Here is a 21,852-nt window from a genome sequence, read left to right as displayed (position 1 = left end):
GGAAATACTTGTAGGATGTCTTTTGTTAAAGTATTGGCAGTGCAGCACTCGTTCTTTGGCTTTGTAATGGAAATCAGATATTTTGGGGTTAGCTCCTCGCTTTACATATTGCATCAAAATTCTCACTAGATTCCTTTGCGAGCTCGTTTTGCTGAAGCTAGTTAATCATTTGACAAGAGTTTTCCCCCCATCTCCCTCCACTTTCCTAAGGTCTGATGTAAATTGGACCTTCCTGTTTGGCTGAAAACTCTTTGCTATGCTTTGCCTTAACTGGTTCTCTTCTTGGGGAATTCCACCCACAGCTGGTGGATAGGAGCTTTTTTAATAAAGCGCTTAAAAGGAACAGTTAAGACATGACCAAATATATCACCTATTCCCAAACTTTCTGGTTAAGAAAATGAATGAGAAGCTTTTACTCGTGCTGTTTGCGAGATCTAAAAATTGCTGATTAAGGATGAAAACGTCAAGCTTGATCCCAAGGCACATAACCTCCAAAATAAAGATGCCGTTGAATAAAGATTAGGCCTCTGGTTTCTAATTTACACTGTCTGGCTCAGGGCGGGATGTGTATGCAGCAATTACAATTTTTAAAAAATTATTTGCTGTGAGAAACTATTGGACTACAACTTTCAGGGTAAACCTTCTGCAAAGCTAAAGAACGAAACGTGTAACCGCCTGTTACCCACAGATCAGGCGTGTTAAAGGCATAACACGCTTGTCAGTTAGTACTGTCTTAATTGGGAACAAAAATCAGAACTGGCCTCAAGCTCTGTACTTTGGAGAATGGCCCAAGATGACTAACCTGCTTCTGCTGGCCGAGTTCCTCCTCTGCTGCCCAGAAACATGCTTTATTCTGAGTCTATAAGCGTGCACATGACTTAGGGCTAGAGATGTATTTGAACAAGCCCTATTTGCTACCTAGGTTGTTGCAGCTAAAAAGGGTGTTTTGCCCAAATAATTGCATTTCTTGGGTAATGCAGGAACAAAAAAAAAGGAAAATTTTGGCCACCTCTGAAAATTGTGAAAATATAACTTGCTGATTAACTAAGGCTGAAGTTACCTGCAGGAAGGGGGGGGGAAACACCGATGCTGAAAGTCATCCTTCCCCCCCGCCCCCCAGACGTGTACAAAACATCAGGGGGAAAGAAAGAAATCCTACAAATGAACATACTGAAAATACACTGGCATGGTATGTGGGTGTCTTTTAAGCTCTCAAGATAAGTAATTTATTCAAGATTTTCATGCAGTCAGTGGCAGATGAAGGAATTAGATCATTACTCTTTCATCTTCCATAAGAACAAGACCATCTTCCCCCTACTCCCGATTAAATTTTAAACTAACTTCCATTCTCTGCTTAAGCCTTTCCAGAGTGAAAATGATCAAAGCATGAGATTAAAGACACATCCTGATCTGATGAGATTAGAATTTTTGACTGTTTCCTTATGCTAAAAAAAAAAAAACCAGAAAAAGCAAAGCATCTTTTTGGTATTCTGCCCCCCCCCCCCCCCTTAAATTTGATCAGAGTGAAGCTAACATGGGCTTGCTGGTCCAGTAGGAAATGGAACTCAATTTTACATTTTTTTTTTAAACCATTTTACTGTATTAAAAATGACAGAGGTTAGAAACAAAGCTCTTATACTTTTATTGAACTGGAATTAGAAGTGACAGAAAATCATTTTGGTCCTAGTGCAGTAAATGTTATCACTAAAACATGTTCAGGGGAGATTAGGACAGTCTCTCAAGCACAAGAGACAAAAGTTCACAAAACAAGAAGTGATTTTGCTGTCCTTGTCTCGCAGTCGTTGTCTGTTCAGGAGACAAAAGTATTTCAACTCTCAGGGATGCTGGACTTGAGGGGTCGGGGGAACGCAGGGAGAGCAGAGGCTGAGCCCAGGGAGGGGAGGCTTCTCAAATCAAATGTTGATTAATGTTTGAATTCTCAAAGCAAATGTTGAGTAACAGTTATTGCTGATCGGAAACAAAAGGATGGAGCTGCTCTGACGGTTCCTCTGACCTTGGGCAGGTGGTGTCAATTCTCTGGGCTTCAGAGATAAGATATAGCTGCCTTAGGATGGATAGCAAAGAGCTCGTCTTAAAAATGGGGGACCACTGCCAAGAGCATCCAAAGGCCCAGAGAAATTTGCAGCCCTTTCTCGCTACAAGGCACAGTGGTGTGGCTCTTTCCAATATAATACAGCTGTTATTTATCACTGAGCCTGTTCTCCCAGGAAAGTTTCTTCTAATCTGTGCACATTTTTTATTTTTCTTGTCCAAAGCAAACAAGTCAAATAAATATTATGCCCTTAATCAGAATTCTGTTGTTGTTTTCTAATTAATCTGTGTCAGTAGCTTGGATGTTTGTGTTAAATCATTTTCTTCATGAAAGCTTTTAATGAGGAAACAAATTGATTGGATTTTTACATACTGGATTCTTGCCACTAATGCCTATAGACCAACCCTTTGTTACACATCTTGCCTGTGAATGGGTCACTTTGTGGTTTATCCCTAATCCTTGATCTGTTTCCAAAACTCGCCAGTGCTGTTCCCTTATTTAAATGACTCAGATGTCAACCCAAGATGCTCTCAAAGTGTGAGAGATGAAGAAATCATGGAGGAGTGTTTCTGGCGTGGGTAGCGTGCGTGCTGCCCTCTGCGATGCTGCTGCTGTAAGGGAAGGTGTGAGATGAGGTTAAGAAAAGAGTCCTAGAATAGAATCATGGAATAGTTTGGGCTGGAAGGGACCTTTAAAGGTCTTTAATTAAGGCTGCAAAGCAAAAGGTCATGTAAACCTTTGCGTTTGGAGAAAGAGACCTGTTCTAATGGAAGGAAGTTGGGAGCCTTTGAAACTTTTCAAGAGGAGGAGATGTGAAGGAGGTTCCTTGGGCAGCAGAGGATGTCGCAGGGGCCAGCTAGCACCTGTAGGACTCGCAGTTCCTCTTGAAGCTTCCTGCACAAAATGTGTGTTGACCATTCGTTGGGTTCCTGGCAACACTTCTGGCATAATTCTCCCATCTATCACTTATTCATCAGGCTGGAACAAATAATTAAGAAAATAATGTATGCTTATGTCTGTCTTTTTTTTTTTTTTTTGGGTCTTTTAGGTACCACTTGGAATTTCTGCCCCGAGGTGAGTTCAAGCCAGGGGAAGGAGGGGTGAGTTCTCACTGTTATGGGCTTGGGGAGTAGGGAAGGGCTGGATGTCTCTGGTGTTTTCTGTGCAAAGTCAACACAGAGAAGAGCTTAAACTGAATATATAGCTGTGTGTGGCAGAATATATATGGCAGTTCTTGGGGTGGCAAGCGGCAAAGCTGTGGTGAGGGCTATGGCAGGAGCTGGGGTTAGTATTCTTTCTGAGCAGTAGAAGTCCATTTCTCCTTACCCTTGAAAGTAAATAATACACAACTGTGTGGTGCTGACATAAACGTATCGTCTTGGACAAGCCCAGGAAATTTTTCTGCAAAACTTCTGCCTCCAGAAAAGACTTCAAGTTCAGTAAGGGCGGGTGGTATATTCCCATGGGCCATTGACTTGGGAGCAGAGACTGTTGGGTAACCTTCAGCCAGTCTCCTCCAGTCGCATCGCTTCACGTTAATCCCAACTTGAAACTGAATCAACCTCCAGGTGTAGACAAATGGTCAGGCTGTAAATTTTTCAGGACCGTGACCATCTCTTGTTATGTCTGTTAACAAGCTGGGAGATTCTGATGGTGACTTTGATCTTCGTTTCTGCAATAATGCGGGTGATGATTTAAACTTTCCAGGGTGCCTGCAGGTCACAAGCTGTGTCAGTGGGTACTTCTGCATCTTCGGGGCAATTGATGGAGATGTATTTGCTCAGAGCTGACCTGGAGCTCCTTTGACGCGGTATCGGATCGGTGGAGCTCAGCTCTGATTCCTGATTTGGAGCAATGGGTACAGCCAAGGCGTGCGGTTTGGTGGGTTTGTCCTTTTTCCTTAAATAATGGTTGTGATACGTGAGCGCAGACAGAAGGATCTGCCAGTGTACGAACAAGATGGGAGCTGGGGCTGTAATAAAAATCCTTGCGAGTGTTCCAACTCAGCTAATCCTTCATTTACCCCAGGAATAAATTCCAGTATGTTACCTCCTCGATCAGGGCCCACTTCCAGCACATCCTGTCTGTCTGGCAGCACAGAAATGTCAGAAATGCAGCAGCGTTGCAATTCCCACTAGAACAGTGTTATCACATTTTAATATGAGCCTCTGTGCAGCCTCGGTGCTTCTAATTGCTTTCAAACCATTGTTTTCATGCGTTTGGTTGATGAACCCAGCATCTGGCATCATTTGAGAAAGTACAACAGACAGCTGTGTTCAAAATTAAAAAAAAAAAAAAGAGTGAGAGAGGATTAGAACACATAAAAGGGCTCAAAATTAGATTTTTTTTTTTTTAATTTTGAAAGTTCATACAATTTAAAGGGTGGAGGAGGGATGCTTTTGTTCTTTTGAAATATTCTTTATTCTTTTATAGAGTTGGAAGCCTAAGTAATATTAGGAAGATTGGTTTGCAGAACTGCGTATAGATTTGTAAATGAAGTGCCTAGCTTGCTTAAATGCCTGCTAGGAATTACTGTACAAGCGTTTGGGTCTTCGGGTACGTAGGTATCTCCAAATGTGCTCCTATGGCATCTTGAACTAATACTATTCTGAAAAAAAAGTACTAAGGGAACCGGACAGCTTGGGAGTTAAAACATTGGCTTGGACACCACCTCGAGAGCATCACCTCCAGTTTGTGATACCTTGCTGGGGGAAGGAAAGGTGGTGATGAGAACCTGGTGCATGCTGAATGGAAAAGAGCCAGAGAACTACAACGTGGGGCTTGGTTTTAAAGCAAAAAATGACTCCCATGTGCCTGGACATATTGGTGAGAGGATTGCAAAAAACCAGGCGTAAATTAGCTGCCTAGCTGCACTGCCAGTGCATTTAAATTACAGGCTGCCGTGGCAAAGGAAAAGGCTGCTTCTAAGAAGGTTTGGGATTTTCTTTGTAGTATCTAGTAAACTTCTTTTCTAAAAAAAGAAGCAAAACTTGTGACCACCTCTGGGAAAGGCAGCTGAGCTCCTTTAACTCGGAGTCGTGCTGAGATCCCTCTGAAGACCAAAACCTCGGTGATTCCAGCTATCCCAACCTGTTGGCTTCCAGTATTGGCTGAAATTAATACAATCGGTCTTGGTATCTCCCAGCAAGCAGAAATATATATGAAACAGGAGTGGAGGTCTTGTCTTGAGGATGAGTGGGGTAGACCGGTGCAGTTTCAGAAAGATGTACCTGAACAGAGCGCGAGACGCAGGATGAGTTGCTGTGCCCGATTCGTATGCACCAAGCGATGTTGACTGTAACGTGTAGCTGCAAATTATTTTTGCCTTGTTCCTTAGGTGCTCTTTGAACAGAGTCCCAGGGTGACTCATATTTCCTTTTGGAGGAGGGCTGACTGCCTATGTGAAGCATTTTATACACTTAATATATTTTATCTATGCATGCCCTTGCTGTCCTGCAGCAACCTCCCCTTTGTGGAAAGAGAGCTAAGGAAAGTTGGCAAAGAAAATCTGGAGAGGACCTGGGTCAGTTGTAGCCCTCCCCCAAGTTCCTTTCTGCTGTTTCCGTCTCTTCTCATAATTCAGTGCAGGGGAAATGTTCTGCAACAGCTTTGGTTTAGAAGAAACGCATGGTCTGAGGGAGCGGCGACAGGCCGTTCTGCGGTACTGCAAGGGAATCCAGCATTACACAGGAGGAGAGGGAGACTGGAGGAAAGAGCTGAGCACTTGGGCAGAGAACGGAGGGACAGGGAGCAATGCAAAAGCAGGGATTAAAGAGTCAAAAGGTGCACGTGTGGCTAAATGAGAGCTGTGGGTCAGGCTGCAAGTTTGGCTTTGCTGGAACGGGACTTTGCACTAAATTATTGTCAGTGGTGTGTTTCAGCCTCTCCGTTCCCAAACCCAAAAGGCATGCGAAGATGGGCGAGTGCAAAAAGACTGTAAGGCCCCTGGTAGAAGTGAATTAGATTAAATCATTGATGTCTGTACAGTATTTTGAGATATTCAGGAGCCCGAGTCACTCTGTAACACTCTGCTTGGGCATAGACCTTCAGAGCTGGAGAAAATGTGGCTCTGCCCTCCCAGCTGAGGGCTCCAGCCTAGGGTGGACAAAGAATTGTCCCTCCAGGTCCTCCTGTGGGGTTCCTGGGCCTTCCCACTGGATGCATGTCCCCTTAGCACGGCATTGCACAGAGAACTCCGCTTCCACGGACTCATTCACACTAACAAGCTCACAGTAGGTGCAGTTGTAGGCGATGACTTTTTGCTTTATTTTGAAGAAAACAACCCCAATTAGATGAATAAAACCAGATTTATTTTTACTGAGCTTATGATAACATTTTTGCTTTCCCATCAAAAATTCATCCCAAAGGGTTTCATCTGAAGTGCTGCGTGAGTATTTTCTGAATAGTAGTGTTCCTCAAAATACTCATAAGTAGTCAAAACACGTGAGAGAGTGAGGATTGTTGTTCCCGTTTATTAAATTTAGGAAACTGAGGCTCAAGAAATGTGCTTAAGGTACTAGAGCATCTACAGGTGTGTCCAGGAATTGGGTCCAGATTTACTGCTTCTCCCAGCTCCGTGCCTTAACCCCAGAAAATGTCACCTCCCTGAAGCAGGCAGGAATAAATATAAATGTGTGGCAGGGAGGTGGGGTAAGGGACAAGCCGGGATAAAACATGGCTTAAAAATTGGGAGCCTTCATGTTCTGTAAAAGGATTAAGTAAGTAACAGTGTGGAAAGTCTTAGTAGGCCACTTATCTCATAGTATATACTATTTAGATGAAGTACATATCGTTTTACCTCTATCGGCCCTACTTACTTTGGCTCAGATGCAGAGCACTTCATGGGTCGCCAGTTATTCTTGGGGTTGGATGTCGTAGCAGTGCACGAGGTATGTATGTACCCGAGGCATGCGTGTAGTTTTCTTTCATTAACTGGCATTATACAGTGGCCTCAAGTGTTAGATTTATGAAGTGGCTTTTCTATATAAAGCCTGAAATCTATTGAATTGAACTGAAGCGGAGCTGGATGGGAGACGGAACTGTGCATTTCCCTAAACCGCTGCTCCCTGGTATTGCATATTTGGTTCATGTAGTTATGACAAGTACAAGTAGCAAATCATTAAAGCAGCAAAAACACCATCTTTACTGTAAAGATCCCCTTTGAAGCTGAGGCAGAGTGTTCCTGAATTAATGGAGTGCATAGTGATTTTACTAAGTTTTATTTATAAAAAACCCTCTTTGCGTTCATGCCAAGAGTCTCCAGCTCAGTGGTAAGCAGGGTTCATACACAGAAACCTAGTCCAGATTTATGATGTGTTTGAAAACGCGAGGGAAAAAATATTGAATTGACAATATTTGTAACATATTGTTAAAATATCTATTCTATCGCCATGCGTGGAATTCCCCTGCTTTATAAACATGAGTGCCAGCTACAACCCTTGAAATGTCATAACACGTAGAGACAAAAAGAAAACAAAAAAACTTTTGTTAGAATGCCTTCTAAAGTCCAAGATGTGTTTGGGTCGTGTGTGGAACAGAGAGTTAATTAATGAAAAATAAAATATACACAAAGGCATATGTTCTTTAACTTAAAAAAGAAAAGCTTTAATATCAACACTTTTGACAGCTCCCTTTATCAGCGCTGAAGCTTTGCTTCCTGCAGCTCTGAGCGTGCAGTTCTTTGCCTCTGTGTATGTATTATATTCTGGGCAAAGTAATCTGTGTAGAGACAGTATTTTTTGCATTGAAATCCCTCCTGTTTCGTAGTTTTGCAAACTCTGAGCAGCTGCACAGCTTTGCTTTTACATGGACTTATAAATTATTCTGCTACCTAAGGTATTGTGCACAAATTTGGGAGGCGAGTAACGATTATAGGAGAAAACAGAATGTTCTGCTTGGAAAAATGTCATAGGTAGGAGGCAAGCGTCTGTGCTCTGGGAAGGGCTGTACGGAGGTGTATTTGCATTTTTATTTCCATATATACGTAGAAAAATCAAGAGGTATGTGTAACTTTGAAACTGTTCCTATTGCATTTTGAGTGTTAAAAACAGAAACCAAGCTCCCCCTTATCACGAAGCTTTGAAATCTTTTAAAAACCTGGGAGTCCAGGCCAAGGGCTGCGACAGACCGTGCAGCACCCTTCAGCTGGAGAGGACAAGAAAACTTGGCAGAGCACGTCCAGCCTCGTCCCAGGATGGGGCTGGGACAAAGTCTCTCGACCCAGACTGCTGCAATGAGCCCCCTTGAATGTGGTTCTGCAGTGGTCAGAATACGCTTAGCTGGCTGTGAGTGCGCAGTAATTAAGGGGGAGATGTTTACCCGTGATTGAAATTCGTATTGCTGTAGCACAAGGAAATAAAAAAAAACTTTTCCGCATTTCTTGAAAACACGAGGCACTTTTTTTCTTTTTGGGTGTGTTCATTGCATGAAATGAGGGGAGGAGAAGGGAAAAACCTCCAAGAATAAACGTGTCATTTGATTAAAAAAAAAAAAAATAAAAATTGGGTTTACTGTTATTGATGTTTACTTGGAGCCAGCCAGTGAAGAACTTGCAGAATTTATAATAGGATTGAAAGACCAGGTAACAGCAACTAGCAGTTTGGCTGGGTTCTTCTGCAGTTAATGTCAAAACTTTCACGACCTTTATTGAGAAGAATTAGGCTAATGAGGAGGGCTTTTTGAACTCTTTTTAAACCAGCCCATTGATTTAAAACTGCTTACAAACTTGAGGAAAGTTTCCTGGGTTGGATTACTAGGTGCTTCTTGGAGATGTCTAGTTCATTAATCAAAGCGTTCAAGTTACTGAGTCCCCCATAGTCCTTTGAAACCCAGCCGTGTTGTAACACCTTGGGGCAGAGCTTGCCCTCTTTGTTCACATTTAGCAGTGTCCCGTGCTTCCCTCCCCAGGGCAGTTCAGAGCACACCAGACTCTTCAGAATAAAGCAATGCACCATAAAGAGGAAGGTATAAAAATGTCAGTAAAGATGCTAAATATACAGCAGTTTGGGGAGCCCCAGTAAGTTAAATATTAACAAGTTCTATTGCTCTCACTTTGGTCAGTTCATAAAATACTCTAATTATTAGATTGTCTAAATTGCCTGATGTGCAGCTTTGGAGATAGAGAGCCTTCTCAAATGAACCCTCTGTGTTTTCTGAACTTGTTTGTGTAATAGGAATGTGTTGCAGCTTTCTTTTTATAAAGAAATCTCAGGGGTTATTGTAATGTGCTTAGATGAACACGCAGCCCAAGCGTTGCTCTGTGCTCACGCAGAACAGAAGAACGTTCAAGAAATTGCCCAACTGGGGATAGAGCATGCGAGTGTTCGCATATACCATCACCTGAGCTTTCTCACAGCGGGTAATAGACCCTCCTGCTCCACAAAAGTGGGGAAAAAGTATGTAAATTCTCTGTTTTGGCCATTAAAATGTTTTGGAGCCCTTAGGAAAAGGAGTGCCCTGTTTGTATACCTTTGAGCCTCACTGGGGAGCGGGGAAATCAGTGCCCTCTGCACCCATAGCCCTCGCTCTGCAGGAGCGGGGCTGGGAGTGCAGCGCTGGGTCCCGACTCCTGGGTCTTCCAAGCCTTCAGCTGGTTCAAATCTGGAGTTTTGAGTCTCTCTCCCCCCTCTCCCCACAATGACTTCTGCGTTGCTTTGGTTTGTAGAGCAGTAACCCCATCAAAATCATCTACAAAGTAGTAATTCTGCCCTTTAATCGGACTCCATCCTGAAACACAACTGCAAAATCATCCTTTGCATTATCATAAATGCCTAATGGGCATCTTCTCCAGTCCCTAGAGTGCCCATCGCTCTGCTATACGCTCCTGTCTTTGCATTCACTGTCTGTACTTATTTCTTCTTAACAGTGAAAATTGCTGCAGATACGGGCAAGACAGCCTCCTTGTGTCTTGTCATTGGAATATGCTTGCTAAACTCCAGCTCCCTCGTGGGTTAGTTCTGTTTATTCCTTGTTCGCTTGGAAGGGTTTCGGCTAAGAAAATATGCTGAATCTACTGACACTGCAATGGACATTACTCAAAACTATTTGGCCTGTAGTCTCCTCTTTGGTACCAATGATGCTGACATCTTTTCTTTTTTTTTTTTAGATCCCAGACTGTATTTGCAGAACTGTTTGTTAATTATTGCACTGCACAAGCGTGGGCTCTGGCTTCACAGATACTGTTTTGCTGTGTTCCTAGCAGGGCTGGTACCTCAGAAGATGAACCAAAGTGCAGATTTGTGATCTTCCTCTGCCTCAGTATCCCCATCCTTTAAAGTGAGCCCTTCTCTCTTCAAAGAGGCTCACGAGGAATAATTTATTAGCGGACAGAAATACAAACTGTTGGTAGCTTTAGGCTGGTTTTGCTCACATTGGACGGGCTTTGTATTTCATTGATGTGTTACCGGGTCATAAAAGGAAGAATAAATCTTGTTTACTTGTTTACATCCCGTGGGAATCTTCTGCTGCGCTGGGTTTCAGGCTTGTTCCTAGCAAGACTGAAATGTGCTGTGCTTCCCCTGTCAGGCAGCTGTTCTGTGTAGCTGCTGCCCACTTGAGAGGCAGAATATGCAGTGCCTTTACTGAAAGGGTGCCAAGGATTGCAAGAGACGAGCTGGAGGGAGGAAGCTGGGGGGGGGGGGAGGGAGAGAGCAAGCACACAGCAAGAAAAGGAAGAGAAAACTGGAGAGGAGAGCTCGGCTGGGGAATGACACAAGGGGCTGGCAGGGGATTAGAAAATAGAGAGTAATGGGAGAGATGCAGCGTGAGCTCAGCAGCTTCTTCGTGTCTTCATGGGTCTGGGGGATATCTAGCCCCCCCCCTCCCCCCCAGCCTCATCAGCTATTTGGATTCATGAGAAGGAGCTTTGCTGTCTTACAGAGCAGCCCTGCCAAAGTCGTCTTTCGGGGACGGCTTGCAAGTTGCAAACTTCTTGAATGTCATTTGTGGGGTGGCCTTTTGGGTGTGTGAGTAGGACTGGGGTTTTCTGTTGTTGTTTGCTTGCTTTTTGCCTTGTTAGGAATAAACCCATCATCAGTTGTGGGAAGACTTTGGTTTGAATATCTGCAGATGAGATTAAAGGTCTACAAATTAGTAACTTCCAGGTTATTTTCTGTTTTGTATAAACATGAAGTTTCTTTGCCGTGTGACAGGGAGAGAAAATACTTTCAGCACAGCCTGCTCTGAGCTTCTCAGCCTCCTTTGGCTTCATTCTCTCGAAGGTGAGAGTTGCAAAACTTGAATTCCTTTTGGTGTCATACAATACTTGAACCTGATGTAGGGCTTTGATTCACCCCCCCCCCCCCTCGAAAATAAGACTAGATTTTGTACCCCAGAAAGCTTTAGGAAGTCTACTGTTGCATTGCCCGGCTCCTGCCTGATGGACTTTATTAATTTCCAGAAGTTGGCTGCCTTTCTCTGCCGGCCGGTGGCTTCAGGACCCTGCCCGGCTGGAGGTGGCCGCGCATCCCCGGCCGATGCTGCGCGCTGCAGCCCGACCTGCTGGGCGCAGGGGATCATTGCACCCCCAAACCCGCCCCGAGCAGCCCCGGCACCGCGGCGGCGAGCCCGCTGCAAAAGAGCTTTCCACCTCCTAGTTGGTTTTTTAACATAAGTGGCGTTTTAGTGGAGCGTTAATTTGCTTTACTACGTGTCGCGAGCAAAAAACGGCATCCTGAGCGAACAAAATTAGGCTTGCGCTGGGTTCACTTGTCAGCCAGCCAAGACCTGTTTGGGTCGACGTTTCTAAAATGATGATAAATCGGCTCCTCCTGTGTGTGAGGAGGTCCCTCACTTTGCTTTTGACCCGATTGCCGTGAGATGGACCCGTCCCGCTGATAAAACACAGCGTAAGCAGAGACAGGTCCTGCTCTCACCATGGCCTTGTTTACCTCGTGAGCCAGGGACAAAGTTATTTTCCTTCTGTGCGTGATCTCCACATCCAAGAAAATATTTCTCAAGCGGGATAAATGCTTTGAGATCTGTAGATAAAGAAATTTCTCTTGTAGTTTGTTAATAATACCACTGTTGTTGGTACAGCCCGGGGAGGGGAGGATGGACATGTATGCATATCGCAGTGATGTGCAATAGAAAACAGGGGATTTTCAGGCAAATGTAATGTTACACGGGCACTGGCACTATCAGGAAGTCAATAGCCTGGATGAAGAAGGTGCAGAAAATCTGCATCCACCAAATCCTCAGCTATTCACATATTAATCACAGGAGCTAACCACACAGATCCAAATGGGCGCTTAGGAGCCGATGAAGCCTTTAAGGCATTCAAAAAAGAAACATCATACATTTTCTAGCACATAAATGTGTTTAAAAAGGTATGTAATTTATAATAGCGATGTTGACAGAGCTGTAACTACATTACAAAAGCTAAACTATAACATATTTACGTGTGAGCAGTACTTACTGTGTGGGTGCGTCTCTGTTGATGTGTTTCCATGTGATTCTCCGTAATTTCAGCAAGTGATTGTAGTAAGGGATATTAAACCATAGTATTGATAATACTTTTACAGCTCTGCTTTGGCAAATGCATTACTGCTAAATTAGTCCCTGAAAATCTAGCGATATTAACACTGTCGAGCATGAAGGCAGATGGGATTTGGATCAGAGACCTTTATTTGTAGTATGATACTAAGGAGTCATTACTTTAAAGCAGGAACTTCGTTTCTTTGAATATTAACTCAAGTTGGGGATTTTACTTCCGCTTTGGCATGAACAAGCTTATCATAAAAGCGTAAATGGAACTCGCTTGGTATTGATTTTTCTTCTGCTCTAAAAAGATGCTTAATGAAACTCTAGGTACCTAGATAAAGACCTTCACTGAATGCAAAGTAAGCTTAATTGCAGTTCCCTTAACAAGCTACTGGAGATTAATTTTTTTTTTTCCTACTACAAAGCCCTTTCACCTATTTAGATTGTTTCTCTTCCTGTGTGTGCCAGGATGCATTAATTCAGCTTTTATTTTTCCTTTCCACCCTGCCCCCCCCACCCCCGCTGCCCCGAGAGGCAAACTGCAGCTTAAAGAAAGGAAAACTTCTTTGCCAGTTCATGTGTAGACAAAATTTCAGTCTGGAGAACTTGATTTTTGAGGACTCAATAAGAGGTTTTAGTCTTCAAAGAGAGTAACTGTCCCTCTCCCACTTCTGCAGAAGGGCAGACGGGCATGGAGGCACGTTCTGACGCTGCACAACAGAACTGTAGCAAACCCAGAACCTGAACGGAGGTTTTTCTAGCATTTGTCCTAAGACCTGCCATCTGCCAGATCCTGCAACTATGCCAGAGCAGAGGTAGGACTTTTATTTTTATCCTCCAGCATTGCAAGCCCCAAAGCAAATAAGGGCAGGTTCAGATTGTTCCCTTCCTTGGAGAGAGCAATGTTTGTGCTCTTGAGGTTGTGGAGAAGGAAGCAACAGTGTGTTCCCTGATGGTGGTGACTCTTTCTCCCGTAGGTCCTGCTTGTGCTGCTCGCTCAGAGCCCTGTTAATGCTTAATTAGGTTCTTTTCATTCTCCTCTTGGTAATTTTTTTTTCTCCTCCAATGCAGGGGGTCTGCCAGAGGCTGCGTCTCTGCCTGATGCCGGGTCTGCGCGATGTCCGTGGGTCCTGCAGGGACCTGGTGTGACTGATGCGACCTGCCTGATGCTGCTGTCCAAAGTCACTGCGCTCTGAATTGCCACCCCCTCTTCTGCTGGGGACGCCCCCGTCACCAGAGACACAATCTGTCCCCTCTGCAATTTGCTCAGAGTCAATACATATAAAGCATGATATCTGTGTTAATTACACAGAATGCCTTCAAGCTCCTCTTTCTGCTGCTGTGCGAGAAACCGTTTCTGCAGAAAATGTCAGACGCCTAAAAGACGGCATAATTTCTTTTTTTTTTTTTTTTTCCTGTGCCACAACTGTCACGAAGCAAGCAAGCCGGGTATTTTGCACACTTGGGGGTAGCCAAACAGTGCCAGGGGAGCCCCTGGGTGAGGTGTAAGCCCAAGAAACCTTTTGCTCTTTCCCTTAGAGTCAGTCTTGCTTTTGTTCATGCTCCAAAAAGTGGGAAGTTGGGGAATTTTGCTAAGGATTTGAGTAGGAAGATAGAGCAGTTTTGCGTCAGGTGCAGAGTAATTATTTGCTGGGGTTCTGTGCTATTTGGTTTTTATTCCCTGTGTTTTCATTAAAAGCTAATGAGTTTTTTCTTCATTCAGAACAATAGCTTGGCCCCTGACAAGTTGTTGGTTATTTTTTCTGCTTGGACTCAACTAGCTGTTGCTGCTCCATAAACTTTATGGAGAAATGGATTAAAGCACAAGAAGTTCTCATAATGCAAATCCAAATAGAAAAGAAATAGCATTTGTTTTCAGTAGCTACGTCTGCAGAGTTTTTGTTGATCTTTTTTTTGTTACTGAAACTATAAGCGGTGTTTGAAAATATTCCTAATACTAAACCAGACAAAATGCCTTTGTTTGTATTGATTTGTGTTGCAGCAGCTCACACCGTGTGGAGTCCGACTGTGCTTGGCATGATACACGTATGTGCATGCTGCAGCCTGGGTCTATTTGAGCGGGTTATGGTAGCGTGCACGAACACGTGAAACCCCGGGTTCCATTCCTGCATGGGGACAGCGAGAGAGAGCACATTTGTGGTGACAACCCCCCTATATGATATTTCATGCCTGGGAATTATTCTGCCAAAACAGACCCGTGGCTTGATTCTTCCCCGTGGTTGACGCGTGTACCAGCTTCTCCTGCCGTTAAAGCCAGTGACTTATTCTTGCAAGTAACTTTCCTGATTGGGCCCTTGTTCTTGTTCCAAATGGTTTACTGCAGCCATGCACCGATGCGTGAGCCGTGCCTCCCCGGTGCGGCGGCTGCACCGTGCCGCGCTGCCTCCTGCTAGCCGGAAACCAGAAACAGTTTGCTCGTTATCGCAATAATCCTGCACCTGTATCTCGTTATAGGGGACCACCTGTTACCTTGGTGTTCGTTCGAAAAGCCGGGTTTCGTATGGTGCAGTTTGGTTGCAAGGAAATGCTCTTTTTAAGGGGCTGAACGGGCTTATGGAAACTGTCTTATAATGCTGGCGTCTTCACATCACTGCAGATAGTCGAGCCCGCAACGCTGCAGCACAGCACGGAGGAAGGCTCCTCATTAGAATGAACGCTGTGTTTTCCTATGCCGCTGAGCTGGTGCCGTTTAGTAGCAGCTTTTTATACAGGCTTTTTAGAGCCGTTTTATTTGAGGAGCTCAAAGTGCTACGGTAAAACAGGGGAGAAACATCCCCTTGTCACACACAACTGAGCAAAGCACTGAAACGACTTCTCCAAGGTCAGGCGGTCGGTGGTGTGCTCATGGATGCACTCCGCTTCCCGGAGCCTGGCCAGTGAAGTGGGGGGTTTCAGTCTCTGCTTTTTAACCCCTAATTGTTTTTTTTTCCTCATGGACGTGCACGCATGAATTTAAGTTTGTTGTAGCATAGAGGAACGTGCTTTGCTTACTCTTCATGACTTAGGAGTAGTCCGTGGATGGCAGATGACTGCAGTACCTGATGTCTGATCCCGCAGCAGGGATCAGAGCCTGCCCTTTTGGGCCAGGGACCTGCAGCTTTCTTCTTGGCCCGAGAGATTAGCAATGCAGATGCTGAATGGTGCACTTCCCAAAAGGAGAAAAGTTATTTTCTGAATTTTCTTTTTCTCTGGAATCTGATGTTCCATGCTGCGTGCTGGGATGGCTGCTGGAAGCAAGTGAGCATAGAGCTGGGAAAAGATTTGATTACTTCTTGGGCTCTTCCCCTGTTAGGAGAATTGTAATGGCTTAAAGGTCCCTTGCCAGGGACCCCTCCGTTCTGTCGTTAACTCTCATAGGCCTTTGGTACATCTCAAAGTCAAATCTTCAGTCAGTTTTTCAAGACCTTTGAGCTTATAATATCAGCAAGACTATCGTGGTGTCTGGCACCCAGTATGATTTGTTTTTTTAAGGGACTGATCTGTGGGGGGACAATCTTGTACGCGTTATGTTCTGCACAGCCAGATTGTTCCTTTTGGTGAAGAACTGAAGTTTTCTTGACAACGTGCCCTCGAATGCAGGAGCCTGGGGTCTCAGAGCTTCGCGCTCAGAGCAAGCAAGGGAAGGTTGCAACCTGGGATGTTGAACATAAAACACATCCAAAATATTGGGTCATGTCTTTCTGCAGCTGGAGACTTAATGGCGTCTCCGCTGTGTTTCTTGGTGAGAGGAAGAGCGTTACAACCCTCTGCTCCAGGCCTTGGTACCCTTTCATCAGTGCTTGATTTAAACTGTGGGACGCAGTTCCTTTGTTTGCTGAGGTAAAACTTGTTTTTAGTGTTTGAACACAATTAACATCAGCTGAAAACTCGCCTTTTGTGCTGTTTGTTGTGTGTTGAATGAGTAAGCAGCTGTCTTTACCTCTGTTATCAGCAGTCTGGGCTGTGTGTGTTCAGGAAATGTAAGGCAAAAGCTTGAAAGACCACTTTTTCCCTTTGTTTAGGGTGAGTAGGATTTTCTTCTACAGGTAGGCTAGCTGCACTCCATTTATATTAAGATTTGATATTAACATCTGTCACTGTAGTATCTAAGCGCCTTCTGCATAAAATCCAATACCAGTAGCAAATTCCCTAGCAAAATGTCTGCTTACAGAAAAATTCAATGCAACATCTAGTATGGGGAGGTAATAGCTCCTGCCTCCACACACAGACACGTTGCTTCGTTAATTTGTATGTGACGGCCTGTCATAGGGAGTCAATCTTTTTTTCCCTACCACTCTTCAATTCAGGATCTCAAAGCTTTTTCTTACAATATAGGAAGATTCTTCATTCTAGTGAAGCAGGTAGCATAGTCCTCCATTTTACAGGTGGATGATTTATGCAGAGGTCATGTACTGAGGGCAAGAACAAGGAATTGGACATAGCTTTGGTAGTTTGGCCCCAAGACTGGTATTTCCAGCCTCCTCCTTGTATGCCCTCCGGGTGTGAAGCCTGTACATATCCAGCATGAGTGTTCTTGCAGCAGGAATATGCCGCCTTGGCCCTAAGTGATGAATCTGGCCTTAAACCCACAAAAGTGTTTTTGCGTTTTTGTAGAGAACTTGAATGGAAGGTGGGAACCGGGAGGAAACATGTCTCATGGCGTAGGCAGTAAGACTGGGATTTAGAAATGCATCCTTTTCACTAAAATCAGGCTCTCCCTCTCTTTCTAGGAGAGGATCAGCACGACGCTGGCTTTGGACAGGACAGTTCTGATGAAAATCAGAGCTGGAGTTTGGCTCCTTCCATGACATCTGATGTTTCACTTCCATCAGACTTCCAGGATGATGGTAAGTCACTGATGTTTGTTGAAGTCCTTGAGTGAAGAAGATGGAAGGGTAAGCACAATCTAGTACGACTTCCTTGTTGTCATTCATCCATCTCATAACGTTGGAGGTGTTTGGGGTTTTTTTGTTGTTGTTGTTTGTTAATTGGTACCTGTTTTATCAATGACCATAAAATGTTACAGCGATCACGAATTTAGTATTGCTAAATTTAATGTATTTCTTGGTGCAAACTGGAGTTGGTTGTTCTATTTTGGATTGACAACAGTGATGGAAAAGAGTAGGATTTCACCCGGTGGCTAGCGTTTCCCAAAGTTAACGAGTGACTTTTGGGTGCATGTCTTCTTGGGTGCTCAGCCTCACACTTTAAAGGGCCTGTGTCTTCTCAAACCTTGTCTCCCCCCACCCTTTGAAAATTAGGCCTCTTTAAAGTGCTTTGCTTTGGAGAGCCTTTTGTGGGACCTTCTAGTGCTTGGGAATTTGGGGCTCCTTCCTGTGAGCGTAGAAGGGCTCCCAGCCGAGCGGTGGGTGGGAGCTGGCATCCGAGGCCAAGGGTGCTTTCCAAAGCATTAAATGTCAGACAGGAGTTTTCTGGGCAAAGAGTTGCTGTGATGCTCACGTCTGCTTGTGAGGGGTGTTTTAGGAGTGATGGATTTGCATCATGCTATTGAAATTGAAGCCTACAGAGCTGAGATTGTTCTGATCTTCTCAGGGGTTATCTTTGGGCCCTAGTGAAGGCTTGACTGCTTTGGTCTCAGATTCTCAATCTCCCGCTTCCCACAGATCCTGTTTCCTCCTCCTCTTTCACTTCCCTTCCACTTTCCCCCATGCTTTTTTACCCCCCTGCCTTGTCCTTCCTCTTTTCATTTTCTCTGCTTCGGACCCTCTTCTTCTCCACCTCTCTCTGCTCAATGTACTCTTTCATTTCCACTCCCACTCTTGTTAGGAATTGGTAGTCATCAGTCAAAAATACAAAGAAACGAGGATTTATTTGGGACGAGGCCATAAAAGCCGATGGGCACCAAAGTTAACTTCTTCGCACGGTGCAAAACGCTAGGGATATCTGCTGTATGTGTTGATTTATGCCGTAAAATAAATGTCTTCGTTTAGACTGATTAGAGACAAGGTTGGTCTGATAGTCAGCTAGTAATTGCAGCATGAAAAGAGGTGTGGAGTTTGGGATTGGTTGTTTTAAATAATCTGTGTGCTCAGATATGATGCACTTACGCAGAGTGCGGATGGAGAACGTGTGACAAGGGTAATGGATGTTGGCCTAAATGGGACATGAAAGGGTGCTGAAGACCTCAAGCTTGGCCTCGTCGGGCGAGCAATGTCTTTATGAAGTCTAGGGTTTCTCCTGGCGTGTTTATTAAGCTTGTCTAAGGAGGTATTTGCTTTGCTAACTCTGAGTGGTGGTTTTTGGCAGCTCTAAGGGGCAGAGTTTGACATAACACTTGCGAGGTATGCAAACACTTGGCACCACTGGAAGTTTTCAGACGCAGATGAAATGCCAGGCTCGATGGAAGGATGCCCAAATGGGTGAATGGCGAGGAGATTGATAACATAGAAAAATTACATACTACGAAAAGGAGGGAAAAAAAGCTGGCATCGAGAGCAGTTACATTAAAATGAGGTGTTAGTTCTTGGAAACTGTAAGAGTGCTGAATAACAGCAAATCATGGGCTTGACTCTGTGTGTGTTCGTTCTGGATGAAAGTTGAGCAATTTTGCCTGATTGGATGCAGGCTGTTGGTAGTCCGAAACAGCAATATTAAAGGGGAAAAAAGGCTGAACACAGGATTTGGGAACCTTTTCTTTGCCCTGCCATGGTTTGCAGGGGCATCATCAGAATGAATTTTTCTAGAGGTCTGCCAGCGGGATGGATATGGATCGGGGTTGTGATTTCCTCTGGGTTTTTGAATTTCTGTGATGACTTACTATCAGACTTTTTTGTTTACTTGGGGGATTTTTTTTTCTGCTTGCTTCTTTTATTTGCTTACTTTTTTCACTATAGAAGGTGAAGGTACAATTTTTTTTTTTTTTAATTAATATGAAGTCAGTCACCTGAGAGTTTAAATCGTTACTTCAGAGAAGTGGATTAAGTTAAAGGGTGTGTTAAACAGTCTTGATTTCTGAATTAGAACATCCTTGTGGGAAAAGTAGAAAGTTTTAAGACCACGTGAACTGATTTTCACCACGATCAAAGTTTGCCTTGGCTTCTCTGAGTGTGCAAACCTTCACTTTTACTGTGCCCCTTTGTGCTTCCGCACTCTCTTCTCCGTTTAGCTGCCAAGGTCCCTGGAGCAGGCGCCCTGCTCCTGTGTGCTCGTACAGAGCCGGGGCCGCGACGGACCCTCGGGGTGCTGCTGTCATACAGATAAGTGACTGAGAGCTGCTCCTTTAGGCAGCACAGGTGGCTGATGCATCTAGCTACGTAATCCATCTAGCTACGGCCAGAAGAATAAATTGGCCGGTTGTATGAACATACTTATAATTCCTGTGGCTTTTTTCCATCCCTTCTTAGCCCTGTTTTGCAACAGCAAGAGGTTATGTCCTTAGGTGCAAGCCCGCAGCACTGTAAAAGGCTGCTGTCTCCCACCTTCCTGAATTTCCCAACTTTATTAATTCAAGGTTTTAATGGAAGCAGGTCTCTGGCTGGGAGGATGCTCACTTCTGCCTATCCTCACTATGAAAAATGGGGGAGTTTGGAGGCAAGGGAATGCCACCACTGTTCATTTTGAACAGACTTCTCCTTACTTGCTCTGAACTTCTCGTGGGAATCGGAGAGAACCTTCAAAGTTGTCTCTGGAGGGAGCAGGAGGGACTGAGCGAGTTGGGGATGACTTTACTCAATGAGGCATGGCCCAGCTCTGTAGGATCGTCCCTAATGAGTGATTAAGAAGCTAATGTTTGTACAGTGCTGGGAGGCTGGGAAGCACTGTGGAAGTGCTAAGTACTGTTATAATGATAAGTATTTCTTAGGAGACACTTCCCATGTAATGTACTCTGCTCAGACCACTTGAAGACTTTTCAAAAATGTTTTGTCTTTTAAACTGGTAGATCACTTAATTTGCCAATGGTTGTTCATTTAGTTTTACTGAAGCATAAGGTAGATACCGCAGCGTCTTGAGGGGTAGGAGTTGCGCATCTTTAACATTTAGAACTTCTAGATATTGCTTTATCGGTTTGGGTTTCCCCGTGGCTCCTTAGCGGTTCTTCTGCGATCGTTGCAGAGCATCTGATCTCTTGCTGGAGGGATGCTGAGCCAGGATTCAAATAATTCACTCCGTGTCACGGTGAGATCACACGGAGCTGAGGGGGTGAGGGCCACTGCGGCTTCTACCCCCGCGCCTGGCTATCGGCTGTACTGCCGTGTCACAACAACATAAGCGACAATATATTTTCTTTTACATAACACAGGTATCCGTTAGCACGTGGAAGGGAGCATAACTCACAGTGACAGGAATGTACTTTATGGGTTCTGTTAGGCATGGTCTCCGGGGTAAGAAATCTTGCCTCTGACTTCCAAGATTTTTCCATCATGTCAGCAGAGAACTTTGGCCAAACATACTTACAGCTCTTCAGTTCTGTGCGGTGGTTTTTTTTGTAAACACGTACGTTCTGAGTCTCTTAAAATCAAATCCTTGAGCAAAAATTCCCTTTGCTTTATAAAAATGTGCTAAAAATGGCTTTTATCTTAAAAGGGGTGGAGGGTGGTAGATGAGATGGTACTTCACTGTGCCCCAGTGGCTTGGGGACGAGGGGGACAGATACAAATGCAAGATGATACGACAGGTTGTGAGGGGGTTAGAAACTGTCAAGAGGTGGCACGTCTCTAATCCATCTCCAGGTACTTCTTGAACCCATTTGCATCCTGGAGAAGCCCCTCATGTTTGGCGTTCTAGTACGTAGAAACGGGTAGGGAAACAATAAAATACCAAAGTGAGTTTTGTACGTAACTCTTCAGAAACAAGATGCTGGCGGGCCAGCGTGCAAATGCGGGGGAGAAGTCTGTAAACTTCTTTTCGAAGTTTCTTGCCTGGTCCATGGCAGCCCCCAGCCAGCCTCTGCGCGGGGCGGAATGCGTTCCGCTCTTTCGGGGCGTACTGTTGTCTCCCTTGGTGGTGTTTTGGAGCGCCGGATCCTTTCTCCTTGACGCGTGTGGTGTTCCGAACCACATGTGCTTCCCTGCTTTTAGGTAGTCCTTGCAGCTACAACTACAGCTTCTGCTTTTATTTTCCCCTGTATTTCCTACACGCTTCTAACCTCTATGGAGTCGCTTCCTAAATATGGAATTAATTGCTTTAAAAAAAAAAAAAAAATATTAAAATCCAGCCTGCAGGAATGGTTTCAGTGGCACCTGGAGGAGCTGGGGATGCGGGTGGGCGCGCAGCCTTGCTCGGGCAAAGGTGGGTGTGCAGGTGGGTGGGCAGGGTGCCGGGGGTGGGGTGGGGGGTGGGGGGTCGGTGGGCGCAGGGCG

At 44.6% G+C, this 21,852-nt stretch overlaps 1 protein-coding gene across 1 annotated transcript in view; it reads left to right on the top strand.

Annotated features, from left to right (window-relative positions):
• SKAP1 (src kinase associated phosphoprotein 1) overlaps nucleotides 1–21,852 on the top strand; it is a 158,498-nt gene that overhangs the window by 14,374 nt on the left and 122,272 nt on the right. Inside the window, exons 3-4 of the mRNA XM_072885904.1 lie at nucleotides 3,102–3,127; nucleotides 17,263–17,379. Coding sequence (XP_072742005.1) covers nucleotides 3,102–3,127; nucleotides 17,263–17,379 — 143 coding nt within the window. The remainder of the gene's footprint in view (nucleotides 1–3,101; nucleotides 3,128–17,262; nucleotides 17,380–21,852) is intronic.

This window comes from Ciconia boyciana, chromosome 22, assembly GCF_034638445.1.
Source record: "Ciconia boyciana chromosome 22, ASM3463844v1, whole genome shotgun sequence".
Taxonomy (NCBI): Eukaryota; Metazoa; Chordata; class Aves; order Ciconiiformes; family Ciconiidae; genus Ciconia; species Ciconia boyciana.
The sequence above is the reverse complement of the archived record's forward strand: the minus strand, read 5'-3'. Positions and strand labels throughout refer to the sequence as shown.